This window comes from Chionomys nivalis, chromosome 6 (assembly GCF_950005125.1).
Source record: "Chionomys nivalis chromosome 6, mChiNiv1.1, whole genome shotgun sequence".
NCBI classification, from domain to species: Eukaryota; Metazoa; Chordata; class Mammalia; order Rodentia; family Cricetidae; genus Chionomys; species Chionomys nivalis.
Window position 1 is genome coordinate 36598959 of NC_080091.1, and position 22612 is coordinate 36621570.

The 22612-nt window shown below is 40.9% G+C and overlaps 1 protein-coding gene across 7 annotated transcripts in view; it reads left to right on the forward strand.

Moving 5' to 3' along the window:
- Nf2 (NF2, moesin-ezrin-radixin like (MERLIN) tumor suppressor) overlaps positions 1 to 22612 on the forward strand; it is a 99731-nt gene that overhangs the window by 34732 nt on the left and 42387 nt on the right. For 6 of the 7 annotated variants that reach the window (XM_057771458.1, XM_057771457.1, XM_057771461.1 and 3 more), the window contains exons 2-6: positions 3728 to 3853; positions 5734 to 5856; positions 8073 to 8156; positions 18042 to 18110; positions 20094 to 20176. In XM_057771458.1, coding sequence (XP_057627441.1) covers positions 3728 to 3853; positions 5734 to 5856; positions 8073 to 8156; positions 18042 to 18110; positions 20094 to 20176 — 485 coding nt within the window. The remainder of the gene's footprint in view (positions 1 to 3727; positions 3854 to 5733; positions 5857 to 8072; positions 8157 to 18041; positions 18111 to 20093; positions 20177 to 22612) is intronic. The other variant, XM_057771463.1, reaches the window with a different exon arrangement.

The window sequence follows — 22612 nt, forward strand, 5'->3', positions numbered from 1 at the left end:
AGTGTTACTTCCCTCCATCATTGAACCCTCACTTGTTCTTCAATTCTCCTCTGACCTGAGTTCTTGCCTTTTTCTCCTCTAGACACCCTGCTTTTGCCATTGTGTAGCCTCAGTGTGTGACACTTGGGTATGCTCTACAGTACTTGTTGGAAAACAGGCTCTGTTCACACAGAGCTGTGAATGAGCTGTGTCTGACTCTTCTCAGAAGGGGTTCTGTTTCAGTATTGGTCATTACTGGCCAAGGTAGGGGCGAAAAGATTTGATGATCACAGAGCTGGAAAAGGCTTTTTGTGAGATAAGGGGTTTGCCTACCTTGGATCACCATGAAAAAACAGACCAGTGTTCATTTTAGTAGACTGCCAAATAGCTGGTGGCTCAGGTTACTTACTTAGTTTTACAAGAGCATTTATTCACAGTGGTGACTCCGGAGGCTCCTTTCCAGCTCCAGTAATCAGTAGTACTTTGCACCAATGTTAAGATATGAGTAGGGAAAATAATGTAAGTAGGGCATTCTGGATTATTTGGAGAATTGTCTCCTCACTTTATTGCAAGCTCCATAGGGCAATGACATTGTCTTTTTGCATTTAACAAAAAAATAGGCCCGCATTTTAAAAAGAAAGAATTGGAAGGGGTACAAGAAAGCTGCAGTAATACTGTATTACGTTGAGATTTTCAGCTCTCCAGTATGGAAGTTCACTTTCCTTCCAGGGCTCTACTCACCCTGCTTTCTGACAGCCAAGGCCAGGCCTTGCGGTGCCAGTGAGTTATGGTGAATTGGGAGTGATATCCTGATCCTCTTGGCCCTTGGGTGTTTAACTTCCGGGAGTTAAAGCCTGTTCTTTAGTGGCACATTATCTTGTGGCAAGGTAGGCATTTATAATTTATATACTGTGTGCTGCTTAAAATAGAGACAAGAGGATAATCAGCATCCTGAAGCTTCCAGTTCTCCAAAATAACATTTTTTCAGTTAAGTCTGCCTGTAGGAATTAAGATCTTCAAAGATTTAAAAAACTCTCCATCCAGTTGTCAAATGGGTGTGTCTATTATCCAGCCTTATAAAAGGGGGAAAGTAATTATATTTTAAAAATAAAACTGAGCCACAGAGAAACCCTGTCTCGAAAAAAACCAAAATAAATAAATAAATAAATAAATAAATAAATAAATAAAACTGAGCTGGGTGGTGGTGGCGTACACCTTTAATCCCAGCACTCGGGAAGCAGAGGCAGGCAGATCTTTGTGAGTTCGAGGCCAGCCTCGTCTGCAAGAGCTAGTTCCAGGATAGGCTCCAAAACTACAAAAAAAACTCTGTCTCGAACAACCACAAAAATAAATAATAATAATAATAATAAAATAAAACCTTTTTTACCTACTCAAAAATCTTTTCGAGACCAGCCTGGTCTACAGAGCTAGTTCCAGGACAGGCTCCAAAGCCACAGAGAAACCCTGTCTCGGAAAAAAAAAAAAATCTTAAGATTTTCCTCTTTGTAGTATTTGAGGAACCTGATTATAGTCAGAGAGGGTTTTGGGCCAAGGTTGCAGGACAGATAGGAGAAATGCCTTGCTTGGTAAAGGACCAAAGCCAATATGCCACTTGTGTGCTGTGATCTTGGTGTCCAACCATTTGGGTTGCTGACTCTGACTGCAAACACACAGAGAGTTGGCTTTTCCTGTTGAGTGCTGGAAGAAGGCTCTACATTCACATCTATTAAAGCTGGGAGTATGGTTCAGTAGTAGGATACTTGCCTAAGAAGTGCAAGATCCTGAGTTTGATCCCTAGCACTTGGAGTGAGGGGAATGGTAAAGGGGTGGGCAAGATGTCTAGTTGGTAAGAACACTTACTGTACAAGCCTGTCTACAAGAGTTTGGTCCCCAGAGCCATGTAGCTCCACACATTCATTTCACATACCCGACACAAACATTGAGGTCGGCCTCTGGTTCCTCAGGAGCCATTCACCTTGTTCATGTTTATCTATTGGGGGTGTGTGTGATGTGAATGCCATGGTGTGTGGTGGAGGGAGACAGGGTTTCTCTATGTAGTCCTGATTGTTCTGGAACTTGTTCTGTAGACCAGGCTGGCCTTGAACTTGGAGACCCTCCTGCCTCTGCTTCTGAAGTGAAGTGCTGGGATTAAAGAACTGCACCACCATTGCTGGCTCCTTTTTTTTTTTTTTTTTTTTTTTGAGCTTTATGCTCAGTGGGACCTGGGTTCCTTTATTAGACTGGTTGACGCCCCCACCCCCGAGATTACAAGCATGGGCCACCACAACTAACTTTTTTTGTGTGGGGGTGTTTCAAGAGGGTTTCACTGTGTAACCCAGGCTGTCTTTGGAACTCATTCTGTAGACCAGGCTGGTATCAAGTTTACAGAGATCTGCCTCCTGAGTGCTAGAATTAAAGGCATATGCTACCACCGCTAGGCTCACATCCAGCTTTTTACATGAGTGCTGGGTTCCAACTCAGGTTGGTGGAGGGTGGAGGTTTCCTGGTGGGGATGGGAGAAGAGCAGGAGGGTGGAGGTTTCCTGGTGGGGATGGGAGAAGAGCAGATACTTCTATAGTCAGGTGATCTTATTATTCCTTTACATTCACATCTCAGGATTGCTCTTGCATATTTTTCATATGATCATAACTGTATTCAAGTGTTTATTTGAATGTTTATTTGATACATGGGATGGCTGGAGTGGATATCCAGTAAGCAGTAACTAAGAGGTAATATAGGAAAAATCTAATTGACTGAAATCCACTAGGTGGCAACATTTACTCAGCTGCCCTGCATCCTCTTTTCCTATGAAGATGTTTGAACTTGCTTTTTCCACCTACACCATTGAATAGCAGAGAAAAAGAAAATGGTTTAGCAGAGATTTAAGTGTTTTTGAAAGTGAGGCTATGGAATAAACATGCCATAGTTAATTTGTATATTCATCACATGGGTTGGACACTGAGCATTTGGAATTGCTTTTTGTGCCTGTGGGCAAGTTGCTTCTGCTTGGGCCCAACCAGGCATCCTGATAGAGACCTGCAACTGGCCTATCTGCTCTCTCATGATTCTTCAGCTTTACAATTTGTGGCTTTGGTTATAATTTCCATATATTTAATTTTTTTTCTGGTAAGACTAGTCTTTAAGTTAAAAAGAGAATACTTAACCTTTTATCAAACGGCAGAGTCATGATTTAAAAAAAAAAAAAACTCAAGCCAGGCTGTGGTGGCGCACGCCTTTAATCCCAGCACTCAGAAGGCAGAGGCAGGTGGATCTCTGTGAGTTTGAGGACAGCCTGGTCTACAAGAACTAGTTCCAGGACAGGCTCCAAAGCTACAGTGAAACTCTGTCTCAACAAACCAAATAACAAAACAAAAACCCAATCTCAAGGGAGGTAGCATTTCACAAACTAGCCATCTAGCCATCTTCCTGGGCTAATTTAGGATGCTTGACTCTCCTAAATGAGGCTACTTACTTACCAGGTTTGCTAAACTCGCAGCTTCAGGGATATTGCGATCTGTACAGAACTGTCCAAGGAGGTATTATGTGTGCTCCGCAGCAATTGAGCCATTAAGCTCTAATTGGTATTTTCCCATTCATGGTTTTGTGTTGGAAGCTTTGAAATTATTGAGGAATTCAGTGCTCATCAGCCATTTTGGTGACAGTAGAGAGTGCTGAGAACAGTTTTGTGTATGAATTGATTATGATTTTTGCTTACAACGTCCTTCCCTGTTGATTTGTTATATTGCAGATGAAGTGGAAAGGGAAGGACCTGTTTGATTTGGTGTGCCGGACACTGGGGCTTCGGGAAACCTGGTTTTTTGGACTGCAGTACACAATCAAGGACACTGTGGCCTGGCTCAAAATGGACAAGAAGGTTGGGCTAGATCTCCATGAAACCAGTGGGGGAGGCTTGTACTTTCCAGTTGTTTTGCTTTTGTTGTTTTGTTTGGTTTCTTCCTGAGCGTGCACTTAGCTTATTTGCTTATTGTTGGGGCATCACAAGGACATAGTAAAGAAGAGGGCAATTTTTAATATTAAGTCATATATTTAGAAAACAAGTCCTACAGGCATTTCTGCTCTCCAAAGACTCTCCCAGACAAGCAGGATTCACCATGTCTAAACCTTGACCAGCTTTTCTACCCATTGTCACTACCCTGTCTGCTTTTTTGGCATTATGCCCTTCTGTTTATTGAACCACTAGTCAGGTTTTATGGATAACATTACTACTACCTTTGTATACTTTAAAAAAAAAAAAACCAACAATTTATGCCTTTGAGAGATTCTCCTAGGGCTCATGTTCATTTTTCTTTTTTATTTTAAATAAGTCTTTGAGAACACCAAGACCCAACTGACTTAATCATTAACAAGACTTAAGGAATAAAGAGCCTGAGGAGAAGGAGCAATGCCCATTTCCTCCTCAGGATTCTCTGGGGTTTCTTAAGCACATGAAATCTAGGTTTCTAGTAATTTGAAGGTGGCTTGGAAATGGCTCAGGGAGGCTGCCCATTTATGGGCTCATATATCCACACAAAGACACACCTGTCTATTTTCCTGACTACCTAACAGTGAACACAGCTGGAGAACATGGCCAAAAGACCTCTGATTCCCAAAGTGACTCCATGTCCAATTCTGACCCTAAATGGTGCCCCTGTCAATTGCCCCTGAAATTATCTCCTGCATAATGTGATAACCAGCAAAAGTCTCATCTTACTAGTGTTAAGTGAGATATTCAAATTGTGTTCACAGCATGTATGTGGTGATTGCCTTCATGCTTAGAACTCCCGATCATTGTCAGTTTCCGTGGTCAGTTCCAATGATTAGAAACTCCAGATGCCACAAAGAGCCAGTGCTGAGGAGGGCAACTAAATTAGACTTATTGTGAGTCCCCTGAGACTGCCACTGGAATTTAGGCTGGCATATGGAGAATTCTGAAACACAGCAAAACTTTCTATGTCTTTTTATGATTCTCAGCAAAGTGAATTTTAAATCATACCTGAATGTTAGCCAAATGGATATTAGATTGGGGGCATCAGGAGTCATAGAACCTGCTGCTCAAAGGAAATAAATTATGACACATGTTAATCGAGCCTGGTAGCATGTTTATGTCCTGAAATGAAATTCACTCTGGAGAGCAGATGGTCCAATCTTTTCAGGGGGTGGTGGGATTGTTAGAAGATTAAAGACAGTGGTTTACTTACTGCATGACAAGCATTTTGTGATCATCTCTGAAAGATTCCACCAACAAAGCATTGCCGTGATGGCCATGTTTTACTTCTAGTATTCATAACATATAATGATGTCACAAAGATCTAGTTTATTGTGTTTAAGTTGTCTTCCAGGGGAACCTATTAGAGTGGTCAGTAAAAAAAAAAAATAATAATAAAGGAAGATGTTACTATTTCAGAATAAATCTTCAGTTTTTCATAAAGGATAATGCCCAAGATCTTTGAGTTATACATTCTAGTTTTATAACTATTTTCTGTGGCTTTGACACTGCTGCTGTCTCTGTAGCTCTGGTCACCCCTTGAGTTTATTGATTGTTTGATTCAGAACCCCCTATGCGAAGTGGAAATTATCTCTTGCTATGGATGGCTCTGTGAATCCTTCCAATTGTAAAAATACAACCAACCTTTGGGAAATGGGATGCTTGTAACAAGGGAAGGGATTTCATACCTTCCCTGCAAAACATACTCTGATGACAGTACGTGAAGAAGAGGAGCCAGCGCAGCTTGTCTTTTGTCTGAAATTCTGCAGGTGTTGGATCATGATGTTTCCAAGGAAGAACCGGTTACGTTTCACTTCCTGGCCAAATTTTATCCTGAGAATGCTGAGGAGGAGCTAGTTCAAGAGATCACGCAACACTTATTTTTCTTACAGGTACACTGGCTCATGCTATCTCCCCCAGTACTAAGAGGACCGATTTGAGTATGTTTACAGAAGCAGCCCAGGCCAACCCCTTGGAGTTGACCACAAATGCTTCTATACCGCAGAAAATATTCTGCCTCCAAATAGTCCTTTTGGTTCAGTAATGGAAAAAAAAATCTTCAGAATAGACCTTTCCCCGAGTGATGAGAATTGGTGTCAGCAGAGGTGTGATGATGCGGCACAGACAGAAGCAGGTTATAAACCTCCGTGACCATGGAGCCCAGTTTCTTCTAGCTAACTTGAAAGCACTCTGAGGTTATAAAGAAAAGCTTCAGAGGCTTAGCTTAGTTCCTCTAACTGCCGACATCAAGGCAGTTCTTCTGAATGGCAGTGACTCTGGTCTGACCCTTGCCAAAGGCATTTCAAACAGCCTGCTCTGTGCTACTCTGGGTGTATATTGTCATTTCCTCCTTCACTGGATTGCAGGCCCCTTAAAGATAGGCTTGTTGAATATACAGTTGGTATTCTTAAATAATTCTTCAACCAAACTGAAGAAATTGGGCGTTCCAGAATTACAAATTGACCATCTAGGGACACAGGGAGTTGCTTATTTAAGGATGGAAACCTTACTTTGTCAGAGAGCCTCCTCAGTTTTATGGCTATCTCTGGTGATTGATGCTGAAATTGCTTATGTGCCCCAAGGTAGCCCACTGTCTGTGATGTGACAGATTGTAACAGGGCATTAAATGCATTGACTTCCCAGAAGTACACCTGTGATTCTTCACACAATCCTTGTAATATGGAGCCTCTGTATGGTGTTCAGGGTATAGATTGTGAACTGTGACATTACTCTCTGTATAATGCTGTGTTGTGTTGTGTGTGTTGTTAAGAAGATCTCACTCCATAGCTAAGGCTCATATGCCTCAGCCTCTAGAATGCTGGAATGTGTGCCCCATGCCTGGCTAACTAGTTTCTTTTACAAAGGAGTTTCCTGCATGCATGCATACATGTGTGTTTTAGGTCAAAAGGTAGCCCTTTCAGATTTTTTGTATTTTGGTTTCTTTTTTATCTTTTTGTAAAGAAACTAGGAGATCTGAAGGTTTCACTGCTTTAGAACATCTCAGCTTTCATTTTCACTTAGTTTAAAACCTGGGGAGAACTGTATGTGTGAATAAAGCCACATGAAGTTTCTTTGGGGTTGGGAATATAGCTCTATAGAGTGCTTGCCTTGTATTCATGAAGCCTTGAGCATAGCGAACTTTTGTAATCCACAGGAGGATCAGAAATTTAGGGTCATCTTCAGTTACATAGAGAGCTCAAGACCACCTTAAGCTACACGAGACCAGACTACCTTAGTATTATAGGAATGACTTTCCTGTGAGTACTTGAGGCAGCACCTGTCCTCCTGTGACTTTTGCTTGATTTTCCTTCATACTGAGATGTTAGATTGTTTTTGTGAGTAAGCAAGGCAACGTCTGCTAATAGGAATCTGTGAAAAGAGTTGGCTTTCCTTAATGTACCCCCACTTCATGTGGCTCTCTTGTTCTTGTGTCTGAAACATCATATACTGCACCACTGTACAGAGTTAGGTGCAGTGAGATATGTTAATTCAATATTATGGCTTAGGAATTATATTTCCTGAACCTCATGTGTACTTAAAAGTTGAATCGATCAAATTTTATTGCTTCCTTTTTCCTTAGAGCAGCACATTGAAAGAGATGACTTTTTCTACAGTCATAATTCAGTGGCCTTGGTGCCTTTTGTCTTGTATGAAGATTTGAAAGTAGTTTCCATCTCTTCTAGGACTGTGTGTGCTCCACAGGGCCCAAGACTGAGACAGAGTGCAGCCACCCTTAGCCATAACCCCCGTCAGTCTCTGCTGTAGTCAAGCAGATCGTATTTACTCTCCAGCCTTGACTGTGAGGAGAAGAGATGAGGGCTTTTGTGCAGCAAGCTTACTGGTAACTTCTTAGTGGCTGAATTCTCAACTGGTCTGCAACACTTTAAAAAAAAAGTCTCTTTTGTCAGAAAATCATTAATAGGCTGCTTTGGCAGTCCTCATTTAGAATACCCTGCAGCCATCTGCTGTGACCAGGCGGCACTGCTATCTTCCAAACATGCCATCTCATAATCTCCCTCCCTCCCTCCCTCCCTCTCTGTCTCTCTCTCTGTCTCTGTCTCTCTGTCTTTGTCTCTCTCTCTCCTCTCTCTCTCTTTGCCCCTTTCAGGTGAAGAAACAGATTTTGGATGAAAAGATCTACTGCCCTCCTGAGGCTTCAGTGCTCTTGGCTTCCTATGCTGTCCAGGCCAAGGTGGGTCCAAAGAAAGAAAAATGCGTTCTTCCTTAACATTAACATGCCACAGCATGGCTCCAGTTTTCCATGTTTTTTGGATTTTGGAGACTTCAGAACAACTTGCCCCCGAAAATGAGATGTCATGAGAGTTGGGTATCTACTGTTGCTGCCACAACTTCTGCATATTTTGTGTATATGTATATTGTGTATACAAGTGACAAGCATATCATTCTAATGACTTACAATTCATTCTAAGTTAATTCATTCAAAAAGATGGATTTTCTATGTAATCTCATTATGCATATGTGGTTCATTACATTCATTGCATCAGCTTCGTTTTATTAGTCAGAGAAAGTGAATTTATGGTCTCTAATTATGATCAAATGAGGCCTTTAGGTGAGCAGGACCCAGATTCTCTATCCAAACTCATCTTTCCAGAGAATACATTCTTAGAAGCCACACTCCTGGTGAGGCCCCAGTAAGTATACTTTGTGCATGTGGCTAGAAGCTGGGTCTGCTGAGCCTGCTGGGCCCATTGGTGCTGTCTCACCAGCCTAAAGTCATTTATTCTCGTTTAGACAGCAGACCAGGAGTGGTGAGAGAGGAGCATCACTGAGTGTCTGTCCCATGTATAAGGCCAACTAGAGTGTTTCATGACCCTTGAGTTTCCCACCGTAATCACATTTTCAGATCAAAGCCAGGAATGACTTGTTTGCCATTTGGAATGGGAAAAGGGCTTCAAAGTGTGTGTGCTGGTCAGGCCAGTAGAAGCACAGAGTCAGTTTAGTCATTTGATGACACATTAGTGTCTGCGAGTTGGACAGGGCTTGAGACATGAGGCTTGTTAACTGTCTGATGCAGGCGCTAGAGCAAGTTCTGCCCTCAGTGATTCTCCAAGGTCTTTGGTAGCTTCATGGGTGAAGCTAGAGACAGAATCTATGGCTTTAGAGTTATATTTTATACCTTCCTTGAAAAAAGGAATCATTGAGAAAACAGAAAATGGGCTGTGGTTCAAGTAAAGCCTATGCTCCTTTTTTGCTTTGATTAAGAATATTAGTAACAGGAAAAATGTATCCTTTCAGTCCTAACAGTGACAAAGCAGTCATTACTTTCCTTAAATCCATGTACTTGGCTCAGAGTTGAGCTCCTTTTTTGCATGTTTTCTCCTATGTGAAACCCAACCAAGCTCTCAAGGATATTACCTCAGTCTCAAAGGCTATGGGTTTTGGGTCACAAATTCAAAGGCCACTTATTTGGGAGCAGAGGGGTGGGATCGTTTTCAAGGAACCAGCAGATGTTTGCTTGAACAGATTTCACTGCAGGAAAGCCCTACTTATTTGCCTTCTGCCAATTTGGAGATGAAAGTGATTCACAGACAACATATGTGGTTCATATGGAGGTAGGTGCTCGAACTATTTTTTCCGGTGTTAAATTTAGAAATATTATAAATACAGGTAATCTCTAGCTTTTAAAGTCTGTATTCAGGCTGGGTGTGGTAGTGTACACCTTTAATACTAGATAGGGCAGTCAGATCCCTGTGAGTTCCAGGCCAGCAAGGGCTGTAGAGTGAGGCCCTGTTTGCATTCAGGAAATCATGTTACCAGCTTCTCAGACTACTGGTTAATAGTGAGCACATATGTAGGATGAGCCTTACCTATAATGTTTATCAAAGTGCTCAGCAGACTATTTCACAAGATACCCCATGTAGTATTTTTTGGAAGCCAAAGCTTATGTTTGTTTTCCTGCTGACAGAATTAAAGGTTAGAAAAGATGAATGAGCTGGGCGTAGTGGTACACACCTTTAATCCCACCACTTGGGAGGCAGAGGCAGGAGGATCTCTGTAAGTTCAAGGCCAGCCTGAACTATAATAGTGAGTTCCAGGACAGGCCAGGGCTACACAGAGAAACCCCCGTCTTGAAGAAAAACAAAACAAACAAAAAAGATGAATGGTTTGTTCAGGGTCAAAATGCTTTTATGTTATTTCTATACTTATGAAATGTACAAGCCACTTGTTTTGTTGTGTTTTGTTTTCATGGTACAGGGGACAAAACCCAAAGCCCAACATGTGAGGCAAGTGCTCTACCGTACATGCCTCTTTGTGAAGATTGAAACAGTGGGACGAAGGGTAGAGCCAGGCTGGAAACCCAGGTGTCTAGGCTGCCTGACCCAGCACTTTGTTCCTGCCCCTTCACTGTCTAGTGAAGTTTGTGGAGGTCAAACATTAACTTTCACTAAATTCTGGTTTCATTTACAAGATGAACACTGGGGCTGGAGAGATGGCTCAGTGGGTAAAAGCATTGTCTGCTCTTACAGAGGACCCATGTTCAATTCCCAACACTCACACACAGCTCACCATTAACTGTAGCTCTAACTCCAGGGATCTTACACCTTCACACAGACATACATGAAGGCAAAGTACCAATTCACTTAAAATATAAACAAACAAAAACAACTTGATGGTAGGATGCTCATTATTAATATATTAATTTTACGAATTAGATCTTCCTATTTACTGATGCCTTTTTTTTTTTTTCTTGGTGTTTTGAGACAGGGTTTCTCTGTAGTTTTGGAGCCTGTCCTGGAACTAGCTCTTGTAGACCAGGCTGGCCTCGAACTCACAGTGATCTGCCTACCTCTGCCTCCCACATGCTGGGATTAAAGGCATGTGCCACCACTGCCCGTCATCACTGATACCTTCTTAAATGTCTTTAAGTTTTTAAGTTTTTATGATGTAAATATTTCACTTGTTTGGTTAGAATTACACCAGGATATTTTACGTGATTTGTGGCTACTGAAAAAGCTGTCATTTTACTGATTTCTTTCTTGGTTCATTTACACATAGGAGTGTGAGTTAACATTGTATTCAACTACTTGAATAAAAGTTTTTATCAGTAGGAGTTTCCTGGTGGAATTTTTAGGGTCATAATGTATACTATCATGTCATTTTCAAATAAATACACTTTGACTTCTTACTTTGCAAAAACAAAAACAAACAAACAAAAAAACAACTTGAACTTTTAGGTAATCCATACTTATTCCTTCCATTATGTACAGTTTGTTTTCTTCCTAGCCATTCTGAAACAGAAAGAAATTCTAGAAATATGGAGAAGTGAAACTGAGCTCATTAACACATGGAACATAATTGTGTGCAAATGTATTCATTACAGTATTTCAGCTGTTGGGATGATATAGACACACTTAATCCCAAAGCATAAAGAAACAATTAACTTCAAAATATAAATACAAATATTAATCACATGGTTCAGTCAACAAGAACCATATTTCTTGGTTCTTGTTTGAGTTATGCTAGAATCAAAAGAATAGATCAGTCACATGACAAGCAAAACCATCTTGCAGTTTTTAAGCCACCTGTTGATTTTATATGGACAATTTAGTGTTTCAAGTGTGTTTTCTTTCTTTCTGAAATATGTTTGTACTGAAAATTACTAGGAGAGAATAAGGTATCATTCATGAAACTTTGTGCTGCCTGTAGGCTCTTTCAGAAGGAAGAAAAGAATAGTGTGAGATGGAGCTGGAGAGATGGCTCAACAACTAAGAGTGCTTCCTACTGTTCTTGAATCAGACCTGGATCTGCTTCTCAGCAGTTTACAAACCTGTAACTCCAATTCTGGGGCATTCAGTTCCCTCTTCTGGTCTCTGAGGGCTCCTGCACACATGTGGTACACATATACTCATACACAAAGGCTCACACACATACACATAAATTAAAAATAAATAAGTCTTCCCAGGCTTTGTGGTGCGTACCTTTAATCCCAGCACTTGGGAAGCAAAGGCAGGAGAATCTCTGTGAGTGTTGAGGCCAGCATTTGACCAGTTTCAGGTCTGCCAGGTCTACATACAGAGACCTTGTCTCAAAAATAAAACAAACAAAACCAAAAAAAAAAAAAAAAAACAGTGAGAGAAGCTTAGTGTTTCTTACTCTAAAGTGTCAGGGACAGTGGTTAAATGCAATTCAGTAAGAAATTGAGTACTTATAAAACACGTACAGTGGCAAGAGCTGAAGACAAAAGCCCTTTAGGGAGAGATCATGAAAGGTCTTCCCATGAGCCCATCGGTGCTGCTGAGCCAGTGAAGGGTTTATATTTTACATGGAGCCTTTGGTGCCTACATAACGAACAGATAGATCAGTGCCCAGTGTTACACCACAAGCCTTTAATTCTGGCATTGGGGAGGTAGAGGGAGATGGGTCTCTATGAATTTAAGGCCAGCCTGGGCTATATAGAAAATTCTAGACCAGCCAAGGCTACAGAGTGAGACAAGTCTAGAAACAGTGAGGGAGATCTATAGAAAGTTGTAGTGGTTGTCCTCATCAGAGACTGTGAGGTTCCCACCTCAGGTAATAATGGATATATCAAGGAGGTGATTGGAGATGTGGCCTAGTTAGTAGTAAATGCCTAACATGCACCTAGCAACATACGAATGGAAAGTGGTGGTACATGTATATAATCCTGGAGGCAGAGTCCAACTCCCAGAACTAAAGTTCAGACCATCCTCTGTTATATAGGAAGCTTGAGTTCAAGGCCATCCTGCACTACATGAGACCCCGTCTCAAAACCAGAACAGTCCAGGCGTAGTGACACATACCTTTAATCCAGCACTAGCCAAGGCAGACTGATCTCTGAGGCCAAGGCAGACTGATCTCTGAGCTCAAGACCCGCCCACCTGGTCTACCTAGTGAATTCCAGGCCAGCCAGAACTACACAGTGGGACTGTGTCAGAAAAACTCAGTAAATTTCTTGTAGGTAAATTTTTCCTCAAATAATGCCTCTAGAAGTATGTTCTGATCTAACTTACAGCAGCAGCATTTGAGAACACGTGCTTTTGTACATCCTTCACAACAATGAATATGGTCAGTCTTCTGAAGTTTCGCTGTCCTGTTTCAGAAAAACAGTGGGTTTTGTTTTTTTATTTTTTGTTTTGTTTTTTTTTTTTTTAAATGTATTGATTTGCAGTGGGACTAAGCATCTCCTGGGTTAACTGGGCATTTGTTCTTTTTTACTCTGCAGTGACTGTTTATGATTTGCCCCTTTTCTGCTATGTTCTTGTCTTTGTCTTATTGATTTATAGGAGCTCATCTATGGTGATAGCAACCTTTGTCTGCTATTCTGTGTCAGTCTTGAGAATGACTTCACCAACCACTATTGTTCCCACCCTCTCTTGTCTGGTACTTTTATGGATTTTTGTTTATAGGTTTATATCCTTGATTTATATGGAATTTAGTATGTAATAGATATCTGTTTTACACAGATGGTTACAAAGAAAAGAAGAGAAAATATATAAACTGGGAATGATGACACATGCCTTCAATCCCAGCACTCAGGAGTTTGAAGCCAGCCTGGTCTACATAGGGAGCTCTAGGACAGCCAGGGTTACACAGAGAAACCATGTTTCAAAAAAAAAAAAAAATAGAAAGAAAGGGGGGAAGGAGAGAGAGAGAGAGAGATTAAGAAAAATAAATGTCAAACTTTGTTTATTAGAACCCATTTAGAACATTTGGTCTGATTTTTCCATTGCATACAGAGAGGAAATCAATACCCAAAAAGAGACTCCTTTTAGCTTAGGCTTTTCAGATGACTTGTCCCTAGCTCCTAGGGAGTCTGAGGCAGGAGAATTGCTCAAACCCAGGAGTTTGAGGCTAGCCTGGGCAACATAGGAGATACCCACACACCTAGCCTCCTGAAAATAGGAGAGAAAGAGCAAGAGAGAGAGAGGGAGAATTGTGTAAATAAATGGTGAGTTCTTTGACATTGTAGTATTGGAGGTCAGACTCAGGTCAGTAAGCACTTTGCCACTGAGCTCTACTCCCAGCCCAAAGCAGCAAAGAACAATTATTTTGTTTTTGTTGTTTTTGGTTTTGAAACAGGGTTTCTCTGTGTAGCCATGACAGTCCTGGAACTTGCCCTGTAGACTTTAAACTCAGAGATCTGCCTGCCCCTTCCTTCCAAGTCCTTGGATTAAAGGTGTATGCTACCATTGCCTGGCAGAAGTTGATATTTTAAAAGAATTAATTAGATATTTATGTATTATTGTGTGTGTGCCTGCCATAGCGTGCATGTGGAGGTCAGAGGACTACTTAGAAGAGTCGGTTCTCTCCCCTGCATCATGTGGGTCCTGGGAATTGAACTCAGGTCGTCAGACTCAACAAAGGCACATTTACCTGCTGAGGCATCTCACAGACGTACGATGGTTTTTGTTTGTTTTTTCAATAATTAAAAATTATATTTTTTTTTCATTTAGCAGGGGTGAGGGTGTGATGGGATGCAACTCTTACCAAGACATGGATGTAGAGGTCAGAGGACAACTTCCATGAGTTATTTCTCTCCTTCCATCATGGGTTCCTGAGATAGAACTTAGGTCACTAGACTCAGCAGCAAAAATTTAACTGCTGAGCTATATCACAAACCCAAGAAAAATTATTACTAGTATTATTATTATTATTTTGGTTTTCGAGGCAGGATTTCTCTGTGTAGCTTTGAAACCTGTCCTGGAACTAGCTCTTGTAGACCAGGCTGGCCTCAAACTCACAGAGATCCGCCTGCCTCTGCCTCCAGAGTGCTGGAATTAAAGGCGTGAGCCACCACTGCCCGGCTGAAAATTTTTTTAATTAGTTATTTTTATGTGTATGGATGTTTTACCTGCATGTATGTCTATGTATCATATGCATGCAATGTCCAAGGAGACCAGAAGAGGGCATCAGATATCCTGGAACTGGAGTTATAGATGGTTATCATTCACTATATTGATGCTAAGAATCAAACCCAGGTCTTCTACAAGAACAGCAAGTGCTCTTAACTACTGAACCATGTCTCCAACCCCAAGAATTTTATCTTAATTGTCAGTTCTTCAAAGTGATGATATTTGCTTGGTTTGTTTTAATTCTAAAAATTGGACATGGATCTCTTACATGCTAAGCTACATCACTGATCTACATCCCCAATCTTCCCTTTCTTGCATTTAAATTTAAGATGTTTATAAGGGGCAGCATAAAAACAGGTTTTTTTTTTTTTAAATATTTATTATGTAAACAATAGTCTGTCTGCATGTATCCCTGAAGGCCAGAAGAGGGCACCAGACCAATTACAGATGGTTGTGAGCCACCATGTGGTTGCTGGGAATTGAACTCAGGACCTTTGGAAGAGCAGGCAATGCTCTTAACCACTGAGCTACTCTCCAGCCCCTAAAAACAGGTTTTGTAGGCTCTGAAATTTAGGAAATTTAGGGGTTTTTCTTTAATACAGGAATACCAAATGATTAATATAAGATTACAAACAGATCCTCAAAGCTGCAGAGCTTTGAGACTTCAGCTTTCTTACTTTCACAGTAAATTCACCTTAATCTTATCATAATGCTTCTGTTACATAAAAAATGAGGAATAGTCATTTCCATCTGTAGTGTGGTATGGCTTTCTTTTATATTTACTGCCACAACACCAGCATTTTCCCCCCTTTTTTTTTTTTTTTGGTTTTTCGAGACAGGGTTTCTCTGTGGTTTTTTTGGAGCCTGTCCTGGAACTAGCTCTTGTAGACCAGGCTGGTCTCGAACTCACAGAGATCCACCTGCTTCTGCCTCCCAAGTGCTGGGATTAAAGGCGTGCACCACCACCGCCTGGCTCCCCTTTGTTTTTTAAATAGATGTTTAAATAGACATCAAGGTAGCTTTAATGTTGTGAGTGGAGTTAGTTCGGTGAAGAAACTCTTTCAGCAGAATCTTCACCACCTTTGCATTGCTCAGATGTGATATATTTGATCAGTGTAGTAGCTGGGAGCTTGGTATAATTTAATAATGGGGGTCGTTAATCTTACAAGCTTTTGAGACCTGAATTTACAACTTTAACTTTGCATATATGCTTACTTTTGCATTAAAATTTGGTTCGCAAGTGTTGAAAAGCTTGCAAATACAATTAACATGGTTTTCAGTCATCTCTATGAAGTCTTCAATAATGCACAGGTCGCCATAATGCTCATGCCTGACGTTCACCAGGGTCCAGCACCACCCCAGAATGCTTACCTGGGTTTCTTTACAGTTTGTTCCTTGCTTTCCAGGTGAGGATGCTATGGCTTAAGAAAGGATGCCTTGTTTAAAGACCTCTGTAGCAGCCCTCTAGTGGTCTCTTCAGGGTCCTCCAGGACCAGTGCTCTCATTTAAGAAAACTTAGACTTGGAGAGATTTGATCTTTTTTCTTTTAAATTTTTTATAAAAAATTATTAGTTCTTAGCTGGGCAGTGGTGGCGCACACCTTTAACCCCAGCACTTGGGAGGCAGAGGCAGGTGGATCTCTGTGAGTTAGAAGCCAGCCTGATCTAGAGCAAGTTCCAGGACAGGCTCCTAAAAGCTACACAGAGAAACCTTGTTCCAAAAACAAACAAACACACAAAAACATACATACATACATACATACATACATACATACATACATACATAAATGATTCTTAATTTATTTGTATGAATGTTTTATGTTGTGGTATGCATGTGTATTGTGTGCATGCCTGGTCCCACAGAGGCCAGTATAGGGAGCTGACTTCCCTGGAGCTGTTGTTGTAGATGAACCAGGCTTGAGTTTCAGCACCCATGTGGTGATTCACAGCCATCTGTAACTCCAGTTCCCAGGGATCTGATGTCTTCTTTTGACCTCCAAAGACAGCAAGCACACACATGGGGCATAGACATACAATGTGCAGGTGAAACACTAATACACATAAAATGAAATAAAACTTTTAATTAAAGAAAAGAGAGATATAAAACACTGGACTGCTGAGGTGGTTCATTGGGTAAAGGCACTTGCTGCCAAACCTTCCAACCTGAGCTGGACCGCTGGAATTCACATGGTGGAACGAAAGGACTGACTCCACATAAGCACTGAGGCATTGTACTCTCGCCCAAATAAGTAGATGTAAAAGAGAGAGAACCCACTGACTGCTGACTGCTCAGAGATAGATTTTGTGCATATATTTCTGTCTCTCTCACATATTTATTTTTATTTTACTTTGAGGCAATGTCTCACTATGTAACCGTGACTGACCTCAAACTCATAGCTGCCTCTGCCTCTCAAGGGCTGGGACTAAAGGTGTGTACCACCATGCTGAACCACAGTCTCTTTTTATACCTGGGCCTGGGGCTTAAACCTAGGGCTTTATGCATGCTAGGCTAGTGTTGTGCCACTGAGCATCATTCCCGGCCCGTTCTTTGATTTGATACGATTCTCTGGTCTGACCTAAGTTTTCTACAAAACAAAGGAGTACTCTTTTAAAAAAGAGAATAAATATCTGAGTTGTTTCCTCTGGAGGAGAAATGTAGATCGCAAGTCCCACTAGTTCCCAGCTCTACAGCTTTGGCTGTATCTGTTAACCTTTTGTTTCTTTGTGCAGTAGGAATGACAGAGAATATTGCTAGCAGATCTTCCAAAAGCAATTTTCAGAGCCCTGAGCAAAAGTACTAAAAATATTGCCTGCGATATTCCCTGGTCCCATCTAGCAATTGGCTTCAATTACCAGTCACTTAGAGGCATTTGTAGGTAAGGCCCTTATCACACTTTGCTAATCACAACTTTCACAGGTGCATTTTGGTGTTTCCATTCCAACGCTAATGTTTGGAAATGACTACTTTCTTTGAGGGTTAGGAAACAGACTATTTCCATACAAATGTCACATTCTTATTAGCACATCACCCATCCATCCCTTATGGGATTTTGCAACTCTGCCCATAGATATAATCAGCTTTGTATTTTCATTCAAGGATAACAAACTGGCAAGGTTGAAATCTTGTCATCAGAATTGAATTGCTCCCTGGAACTGGAAGGAGGGACCAACTGAGTTGAGCCTTGTTCAGAAATGACAATAGTCTTTAGAATCTCTATCACACGATCTCTTTTCTTTTCCTTCCAGTATGGTGACTATGACCCCTCTGTGCATAAACGAGGATTTTTAGCCCAAGAGGAATTGCTTCCAAAAAGGGTAAGAAATCAGTTTCTCTTTGGGAAAACAGCAAATGTAGCTGAATGAAAGCCTCTGAATGACTTGAAGAAGTGTTGGAAGTACAAAGCAAGCTCATTTACATAGTTCATAATCTTGAAAAGACTATGGACTCTTGGTTAAGCATATTTACTTATTAGTGTGTGTTGTGTTGTGTGTGCCTGTGAGTATGCAAGTGTATGAGCCCTTTCACACATGCAGAGGCCAGAGCAGGACTTCAGGTGTCTTCCTCTATTTATTCTCTCTTTGTTATGTCATGAGACAAGGTTTCTCAGCTGGAAGCTTCCATTTAAGCTAGGCTGGCCAGGCAGTGAGCATTCCAGATCTGTCTCTACCCCTCAGTGCTGTGGTTATAGGCATGTATATACAATCATGCCTGCCCTTTTTATGTTTTTTTTAATGTTTTTATTTATTTTTTGAGGGTTTTTTTGTTTGTTTCAAGTCAGGGTTTCTTTGTGTAATAGCTTTGGCTGTCCTGGAACTTGCTCTGTAGACCAGGCTGTTCTGGAACTCACAGAGTTCCTCTGCCTCTGCCTCCTGAGTGCTGGGACTAAAGGCATGTACCACCACCACCCAGCTTATTCCTTAAATTTTTTGTTTTTGTTTTTTGTTTTTTGGGACAGGGTTTTTCCATGTAACAGCCCTTGCTGTCCTGGAACTCACTTTGTAGACTAGGCTGGCCTTGAACTCACTGAAATCCACCTGCCTCTGCCTCTGCTGGAATTAAAGGTGTGCACCACCACCACCACCCAGCTCCTTGAGAATTTTATGCGATATATTTTGATCATATTCTTTCTCCTCCTCCACCTCCTCCTATATCCCTCCACTTCCCTGTACACCCAACTTTATGTTCTTCTCTCTCTTAAACAACAACAGAAACCACTAAAAGTAGTGGATTCCAATTTGTGTTAGCCATCTACTCCTGAGTGTGCTGCCTGGGCTGTGGTCATTCTACTTTAAGAAAATTGATTTTCCTTCTCCCAAGAGCTATCAATTCCTAATATTACTGGGGATTCAAACTCAAGTCCACATGTTTGCAGAGCAAGCACTTTTAGCTACTGAGCTTTCTTTCTAGCTCCTATTATTATTTTTTGAGATAGGCCCTTGTTCTGTAGTCCAGGCTGGTCTTGAACTCACTACCCTCTTGCCTCAGTCTCCCGAGTACTAGAATTACAGGTGTATATACCACTGCACTTGATCAAGCATATGAAAAGCAAAAGATGCTGCTGCACATATGGTTCATGCCTGAACTCCCAGTAGTTAAGAGGCAGAGAGAGGCAAGAGAATCATAAGGTTAAGGCCAGCTTGAACTACAGAGTGAGATTCAGTCTCCAAATGAGAAAATGCAAGAGCTTGTGGAATTAATGTCGAATTGCTAGGAAGTGTGTGGCAGGTAGATTATTTTTCTGGTGTGGCAATTTCTAAAGGCGGTTGAGTAGCATTGACTTAAAGGAGCCTTGAGATTTTGTGTTCTCTGTGCAGAATTGAGCTGTTTGGGATGGAGAAAATGAGGTGGAGGGGCTTTTAATCCTCTTGTTCATCTTACTCATTAGACACAGAAGCAGCCTTTGGCTGTTTCCCTTCTTATAGCCCTGCTTATCATCTGTCACTGGGTAATAAAGACTTTCCCCAATCCTTCCCTGCCTTTACCTATCCTTTGATGGCTTCTCTGCAGTTGAAGGCCAACGTAAGTAAACACTGCTTTACTGTCAGAGGTGGTCCCTGAGATGAACACCCTGGCAGCCCAGGAGTGCAGTTAGGATTGAGGAATGCTTCAGCCTGCAGGTTGATCCTCCAGCGGAATGGTGCTTGTGTATACACCCACCTCTGTGTGTGACTCTCCCTGTATGCAGCTTTTTAAAAATAGCTTTGCTGTTTTGTAAAAATGAACCATAATTATAAAAATGGCAAACAATATCCAGACTTGCTTTGCATGTGGATTTTCTCTTGCTGTCTTTTTGGTAGGTGATAAATCTATATCAGATGACTCCGGAAATGTGGGAGGAGAGAATTACTGCTTGGTACGCGGAGCACCGGGGCAGAGCCAGGTAATGCTGCTTCATCCTTGTTTACATTTCTTCATACCTTCCCCCCGTAAAGAACTATAAAACTAGGACATGCTTGTAGGACAAAATGCAGTCCTGAAGTATATAAAAGGAAAAGCGAGAACTGGGAATAATGTTGGTCTTCAGTTTCATGTGCATCCTTGTTGTTGTGCTATAAAAATGACATATGACAGTTTGGGCATGTAGCTCAGTAGTAGAGTGCTTGCCTAGACTGTGTAAGACTCTGGGTTGAAAAACAAATTTATAAATTAATTAATTAAAAGTGGTCTTGTGCTCTGCCTATCAGGATATCCAAGTCTGATACATTCACTGGCAGTTTAGTTTAACATTCTGTCTGAAGGCCCTTTTTTTTTTATATTCAGGCCTACATTGATGGCATTTATAATATCTGACTGCTTTTCACTTTTACTCTGCAATGTATAATTTTATGTTGTTACATAATTGTATAAGACTTGAGGGTAGATTCTTGGAGGAGAGTGATCAAAGAACGTGAACATTTTGTGTTTTGATAGGTGAAACTAAATTACTTTCTAAATAATTGTAATTGGGCAGGGGTGGCACACACCTTTAATCCCAGCACTCTGGAGGCAGAGGCAGGTGGAGCTCTGAGTTTGAGACCAGCCTGGTCTACAGAGCGAGTTCCAGAATAGCCATAATTATTAACACAGCGAAACCCTGTCTTGAAAGACATACAAACAGACAAAATAATAATATGAATAAATAAAAATTTGTGCCTTTTGGCACATGTCCATCACCAGTGTTAGTAAAATGTTCCCACTACCCTAGGTTTCTTTCACACTTGATCTTAGCCAAAAGGCCGAGAAGCGATCCTAGGTTTCTTTCAATATTTTTTATTCAACTTACAATTTTACTAAATTAAAATTAAAACACAAAAATTTGTAGTTTGTTGTAAGGATTCCTTTGGTAGCTTTAAATGTTGATCATCTTTGTGTTAGCCCACACCCTAATCCTTCAAATCAGCTTCCTACAATATTTTTTGTTTGTTGTGTGTATATGGATGTTTCCCTATATGTATGTCAGTGTACCGTGCCTGGTGTGCATGTCTGGTGCCTGAGGATGCCAGAAAGCGGCACCAGAACTGGAGTTACAGATGGTTTTGGGGCACTATGGGTGCTACAAATTAAACGTGGGTCCACTGGAAGAGCAGACAATGCTCTTAACTACTGAGGTATCTCTTTTGTTTATACCTACAAAATGGACAGATCATAAGTATACTGTTTGATCACTTATCACAAAAAGATAAGAAATAGCCCATGACTTTCTCCCCAGAGATAACTAGTTTCCAGTTTCTTTTCTTTTCTTTTCTTTTCTTTTCTTTTCTTTTCTTTTCTTTTTTAATGGTCAAAGTCTTACTATGTAGCTCTTGCAGTCCTGGATCTTGCTATGTATTTCAGGCTGGCCTACACTCACAGAAGTCCACTTGCCTCTACTCAGTGTTGAAATTAAAGGCTTGTGCCATCACACCTAATTCAGTTTCCCAGTTTCTAATTAGTGTTCCCATAGACCGGTGTTGCCCATTGATTTTTTTATTTTATTTACCGTTGTTATATTTCTAGTCTGTAGTGCTGAGGATCAAGTACAAGATCTCTCATATGCTGGGCAGCTGACCGTTCTATCACTGAGCTGCATCTCTAGTCCACCATCATCCATTTTAAATGCACCAATTTCTATATTAAGTTGTTTTTTTCTCAAGATCATCGTGTGAGATTTGAGTACATGGCATGTAGCAATAATTTTTCCATTTTCATGGCTGTGCAGAATTCCAGTATACTAGTATAAGAGATTATTTATCCATTCTACTGTTGAAGGACTCTTGAGTTGTTGGTTTGTTTCTTGGTTTTTGCTGTTATAGGTAATGTTGAACAGTTTCCCAAAGTAATTGAATCAATTTACATCAGCAGTGTGTGTGATTTCTGGTTCTTCCACCTGCTTGCCAACACTTGGCGTTCTCTCAGGGTGAATTTTTAAAATCCATCTGAGAGCGTTTTGAGATGAGAGAGAGAGAGAGAGAGAGAAGGACAAGGACAAGGTCACATAGGGAAGCTTGAGTTGAATTACTTCAATACATTTAACTATTGGGGAGTTTTCTGCAAGTCACTGCTGCTTCAGAGCTTGCTTTAAGTTTGAGTTATAACACAAAATATTCATCCACTGTCCTGGGTTTCATGGCTTAGATAGTTCTTGCCTTAACCTTCAACAGTAACCCCTTTGTCTCTTAACCCCAAGAGACAAAGTCAGGAAAATAGAAGCTGTCATAGTGTGTAGAAAAGCTTGTTCACTCCTAAAACCTCTGGGTTAAGAAAGTGCACAGAGATAAGGCAACAGCTTAAATAATTCATCTGAGGTTGAAAATAACACACCATGGTTTTGGTTTTTCTTTTTACTATTGCAAGGGAT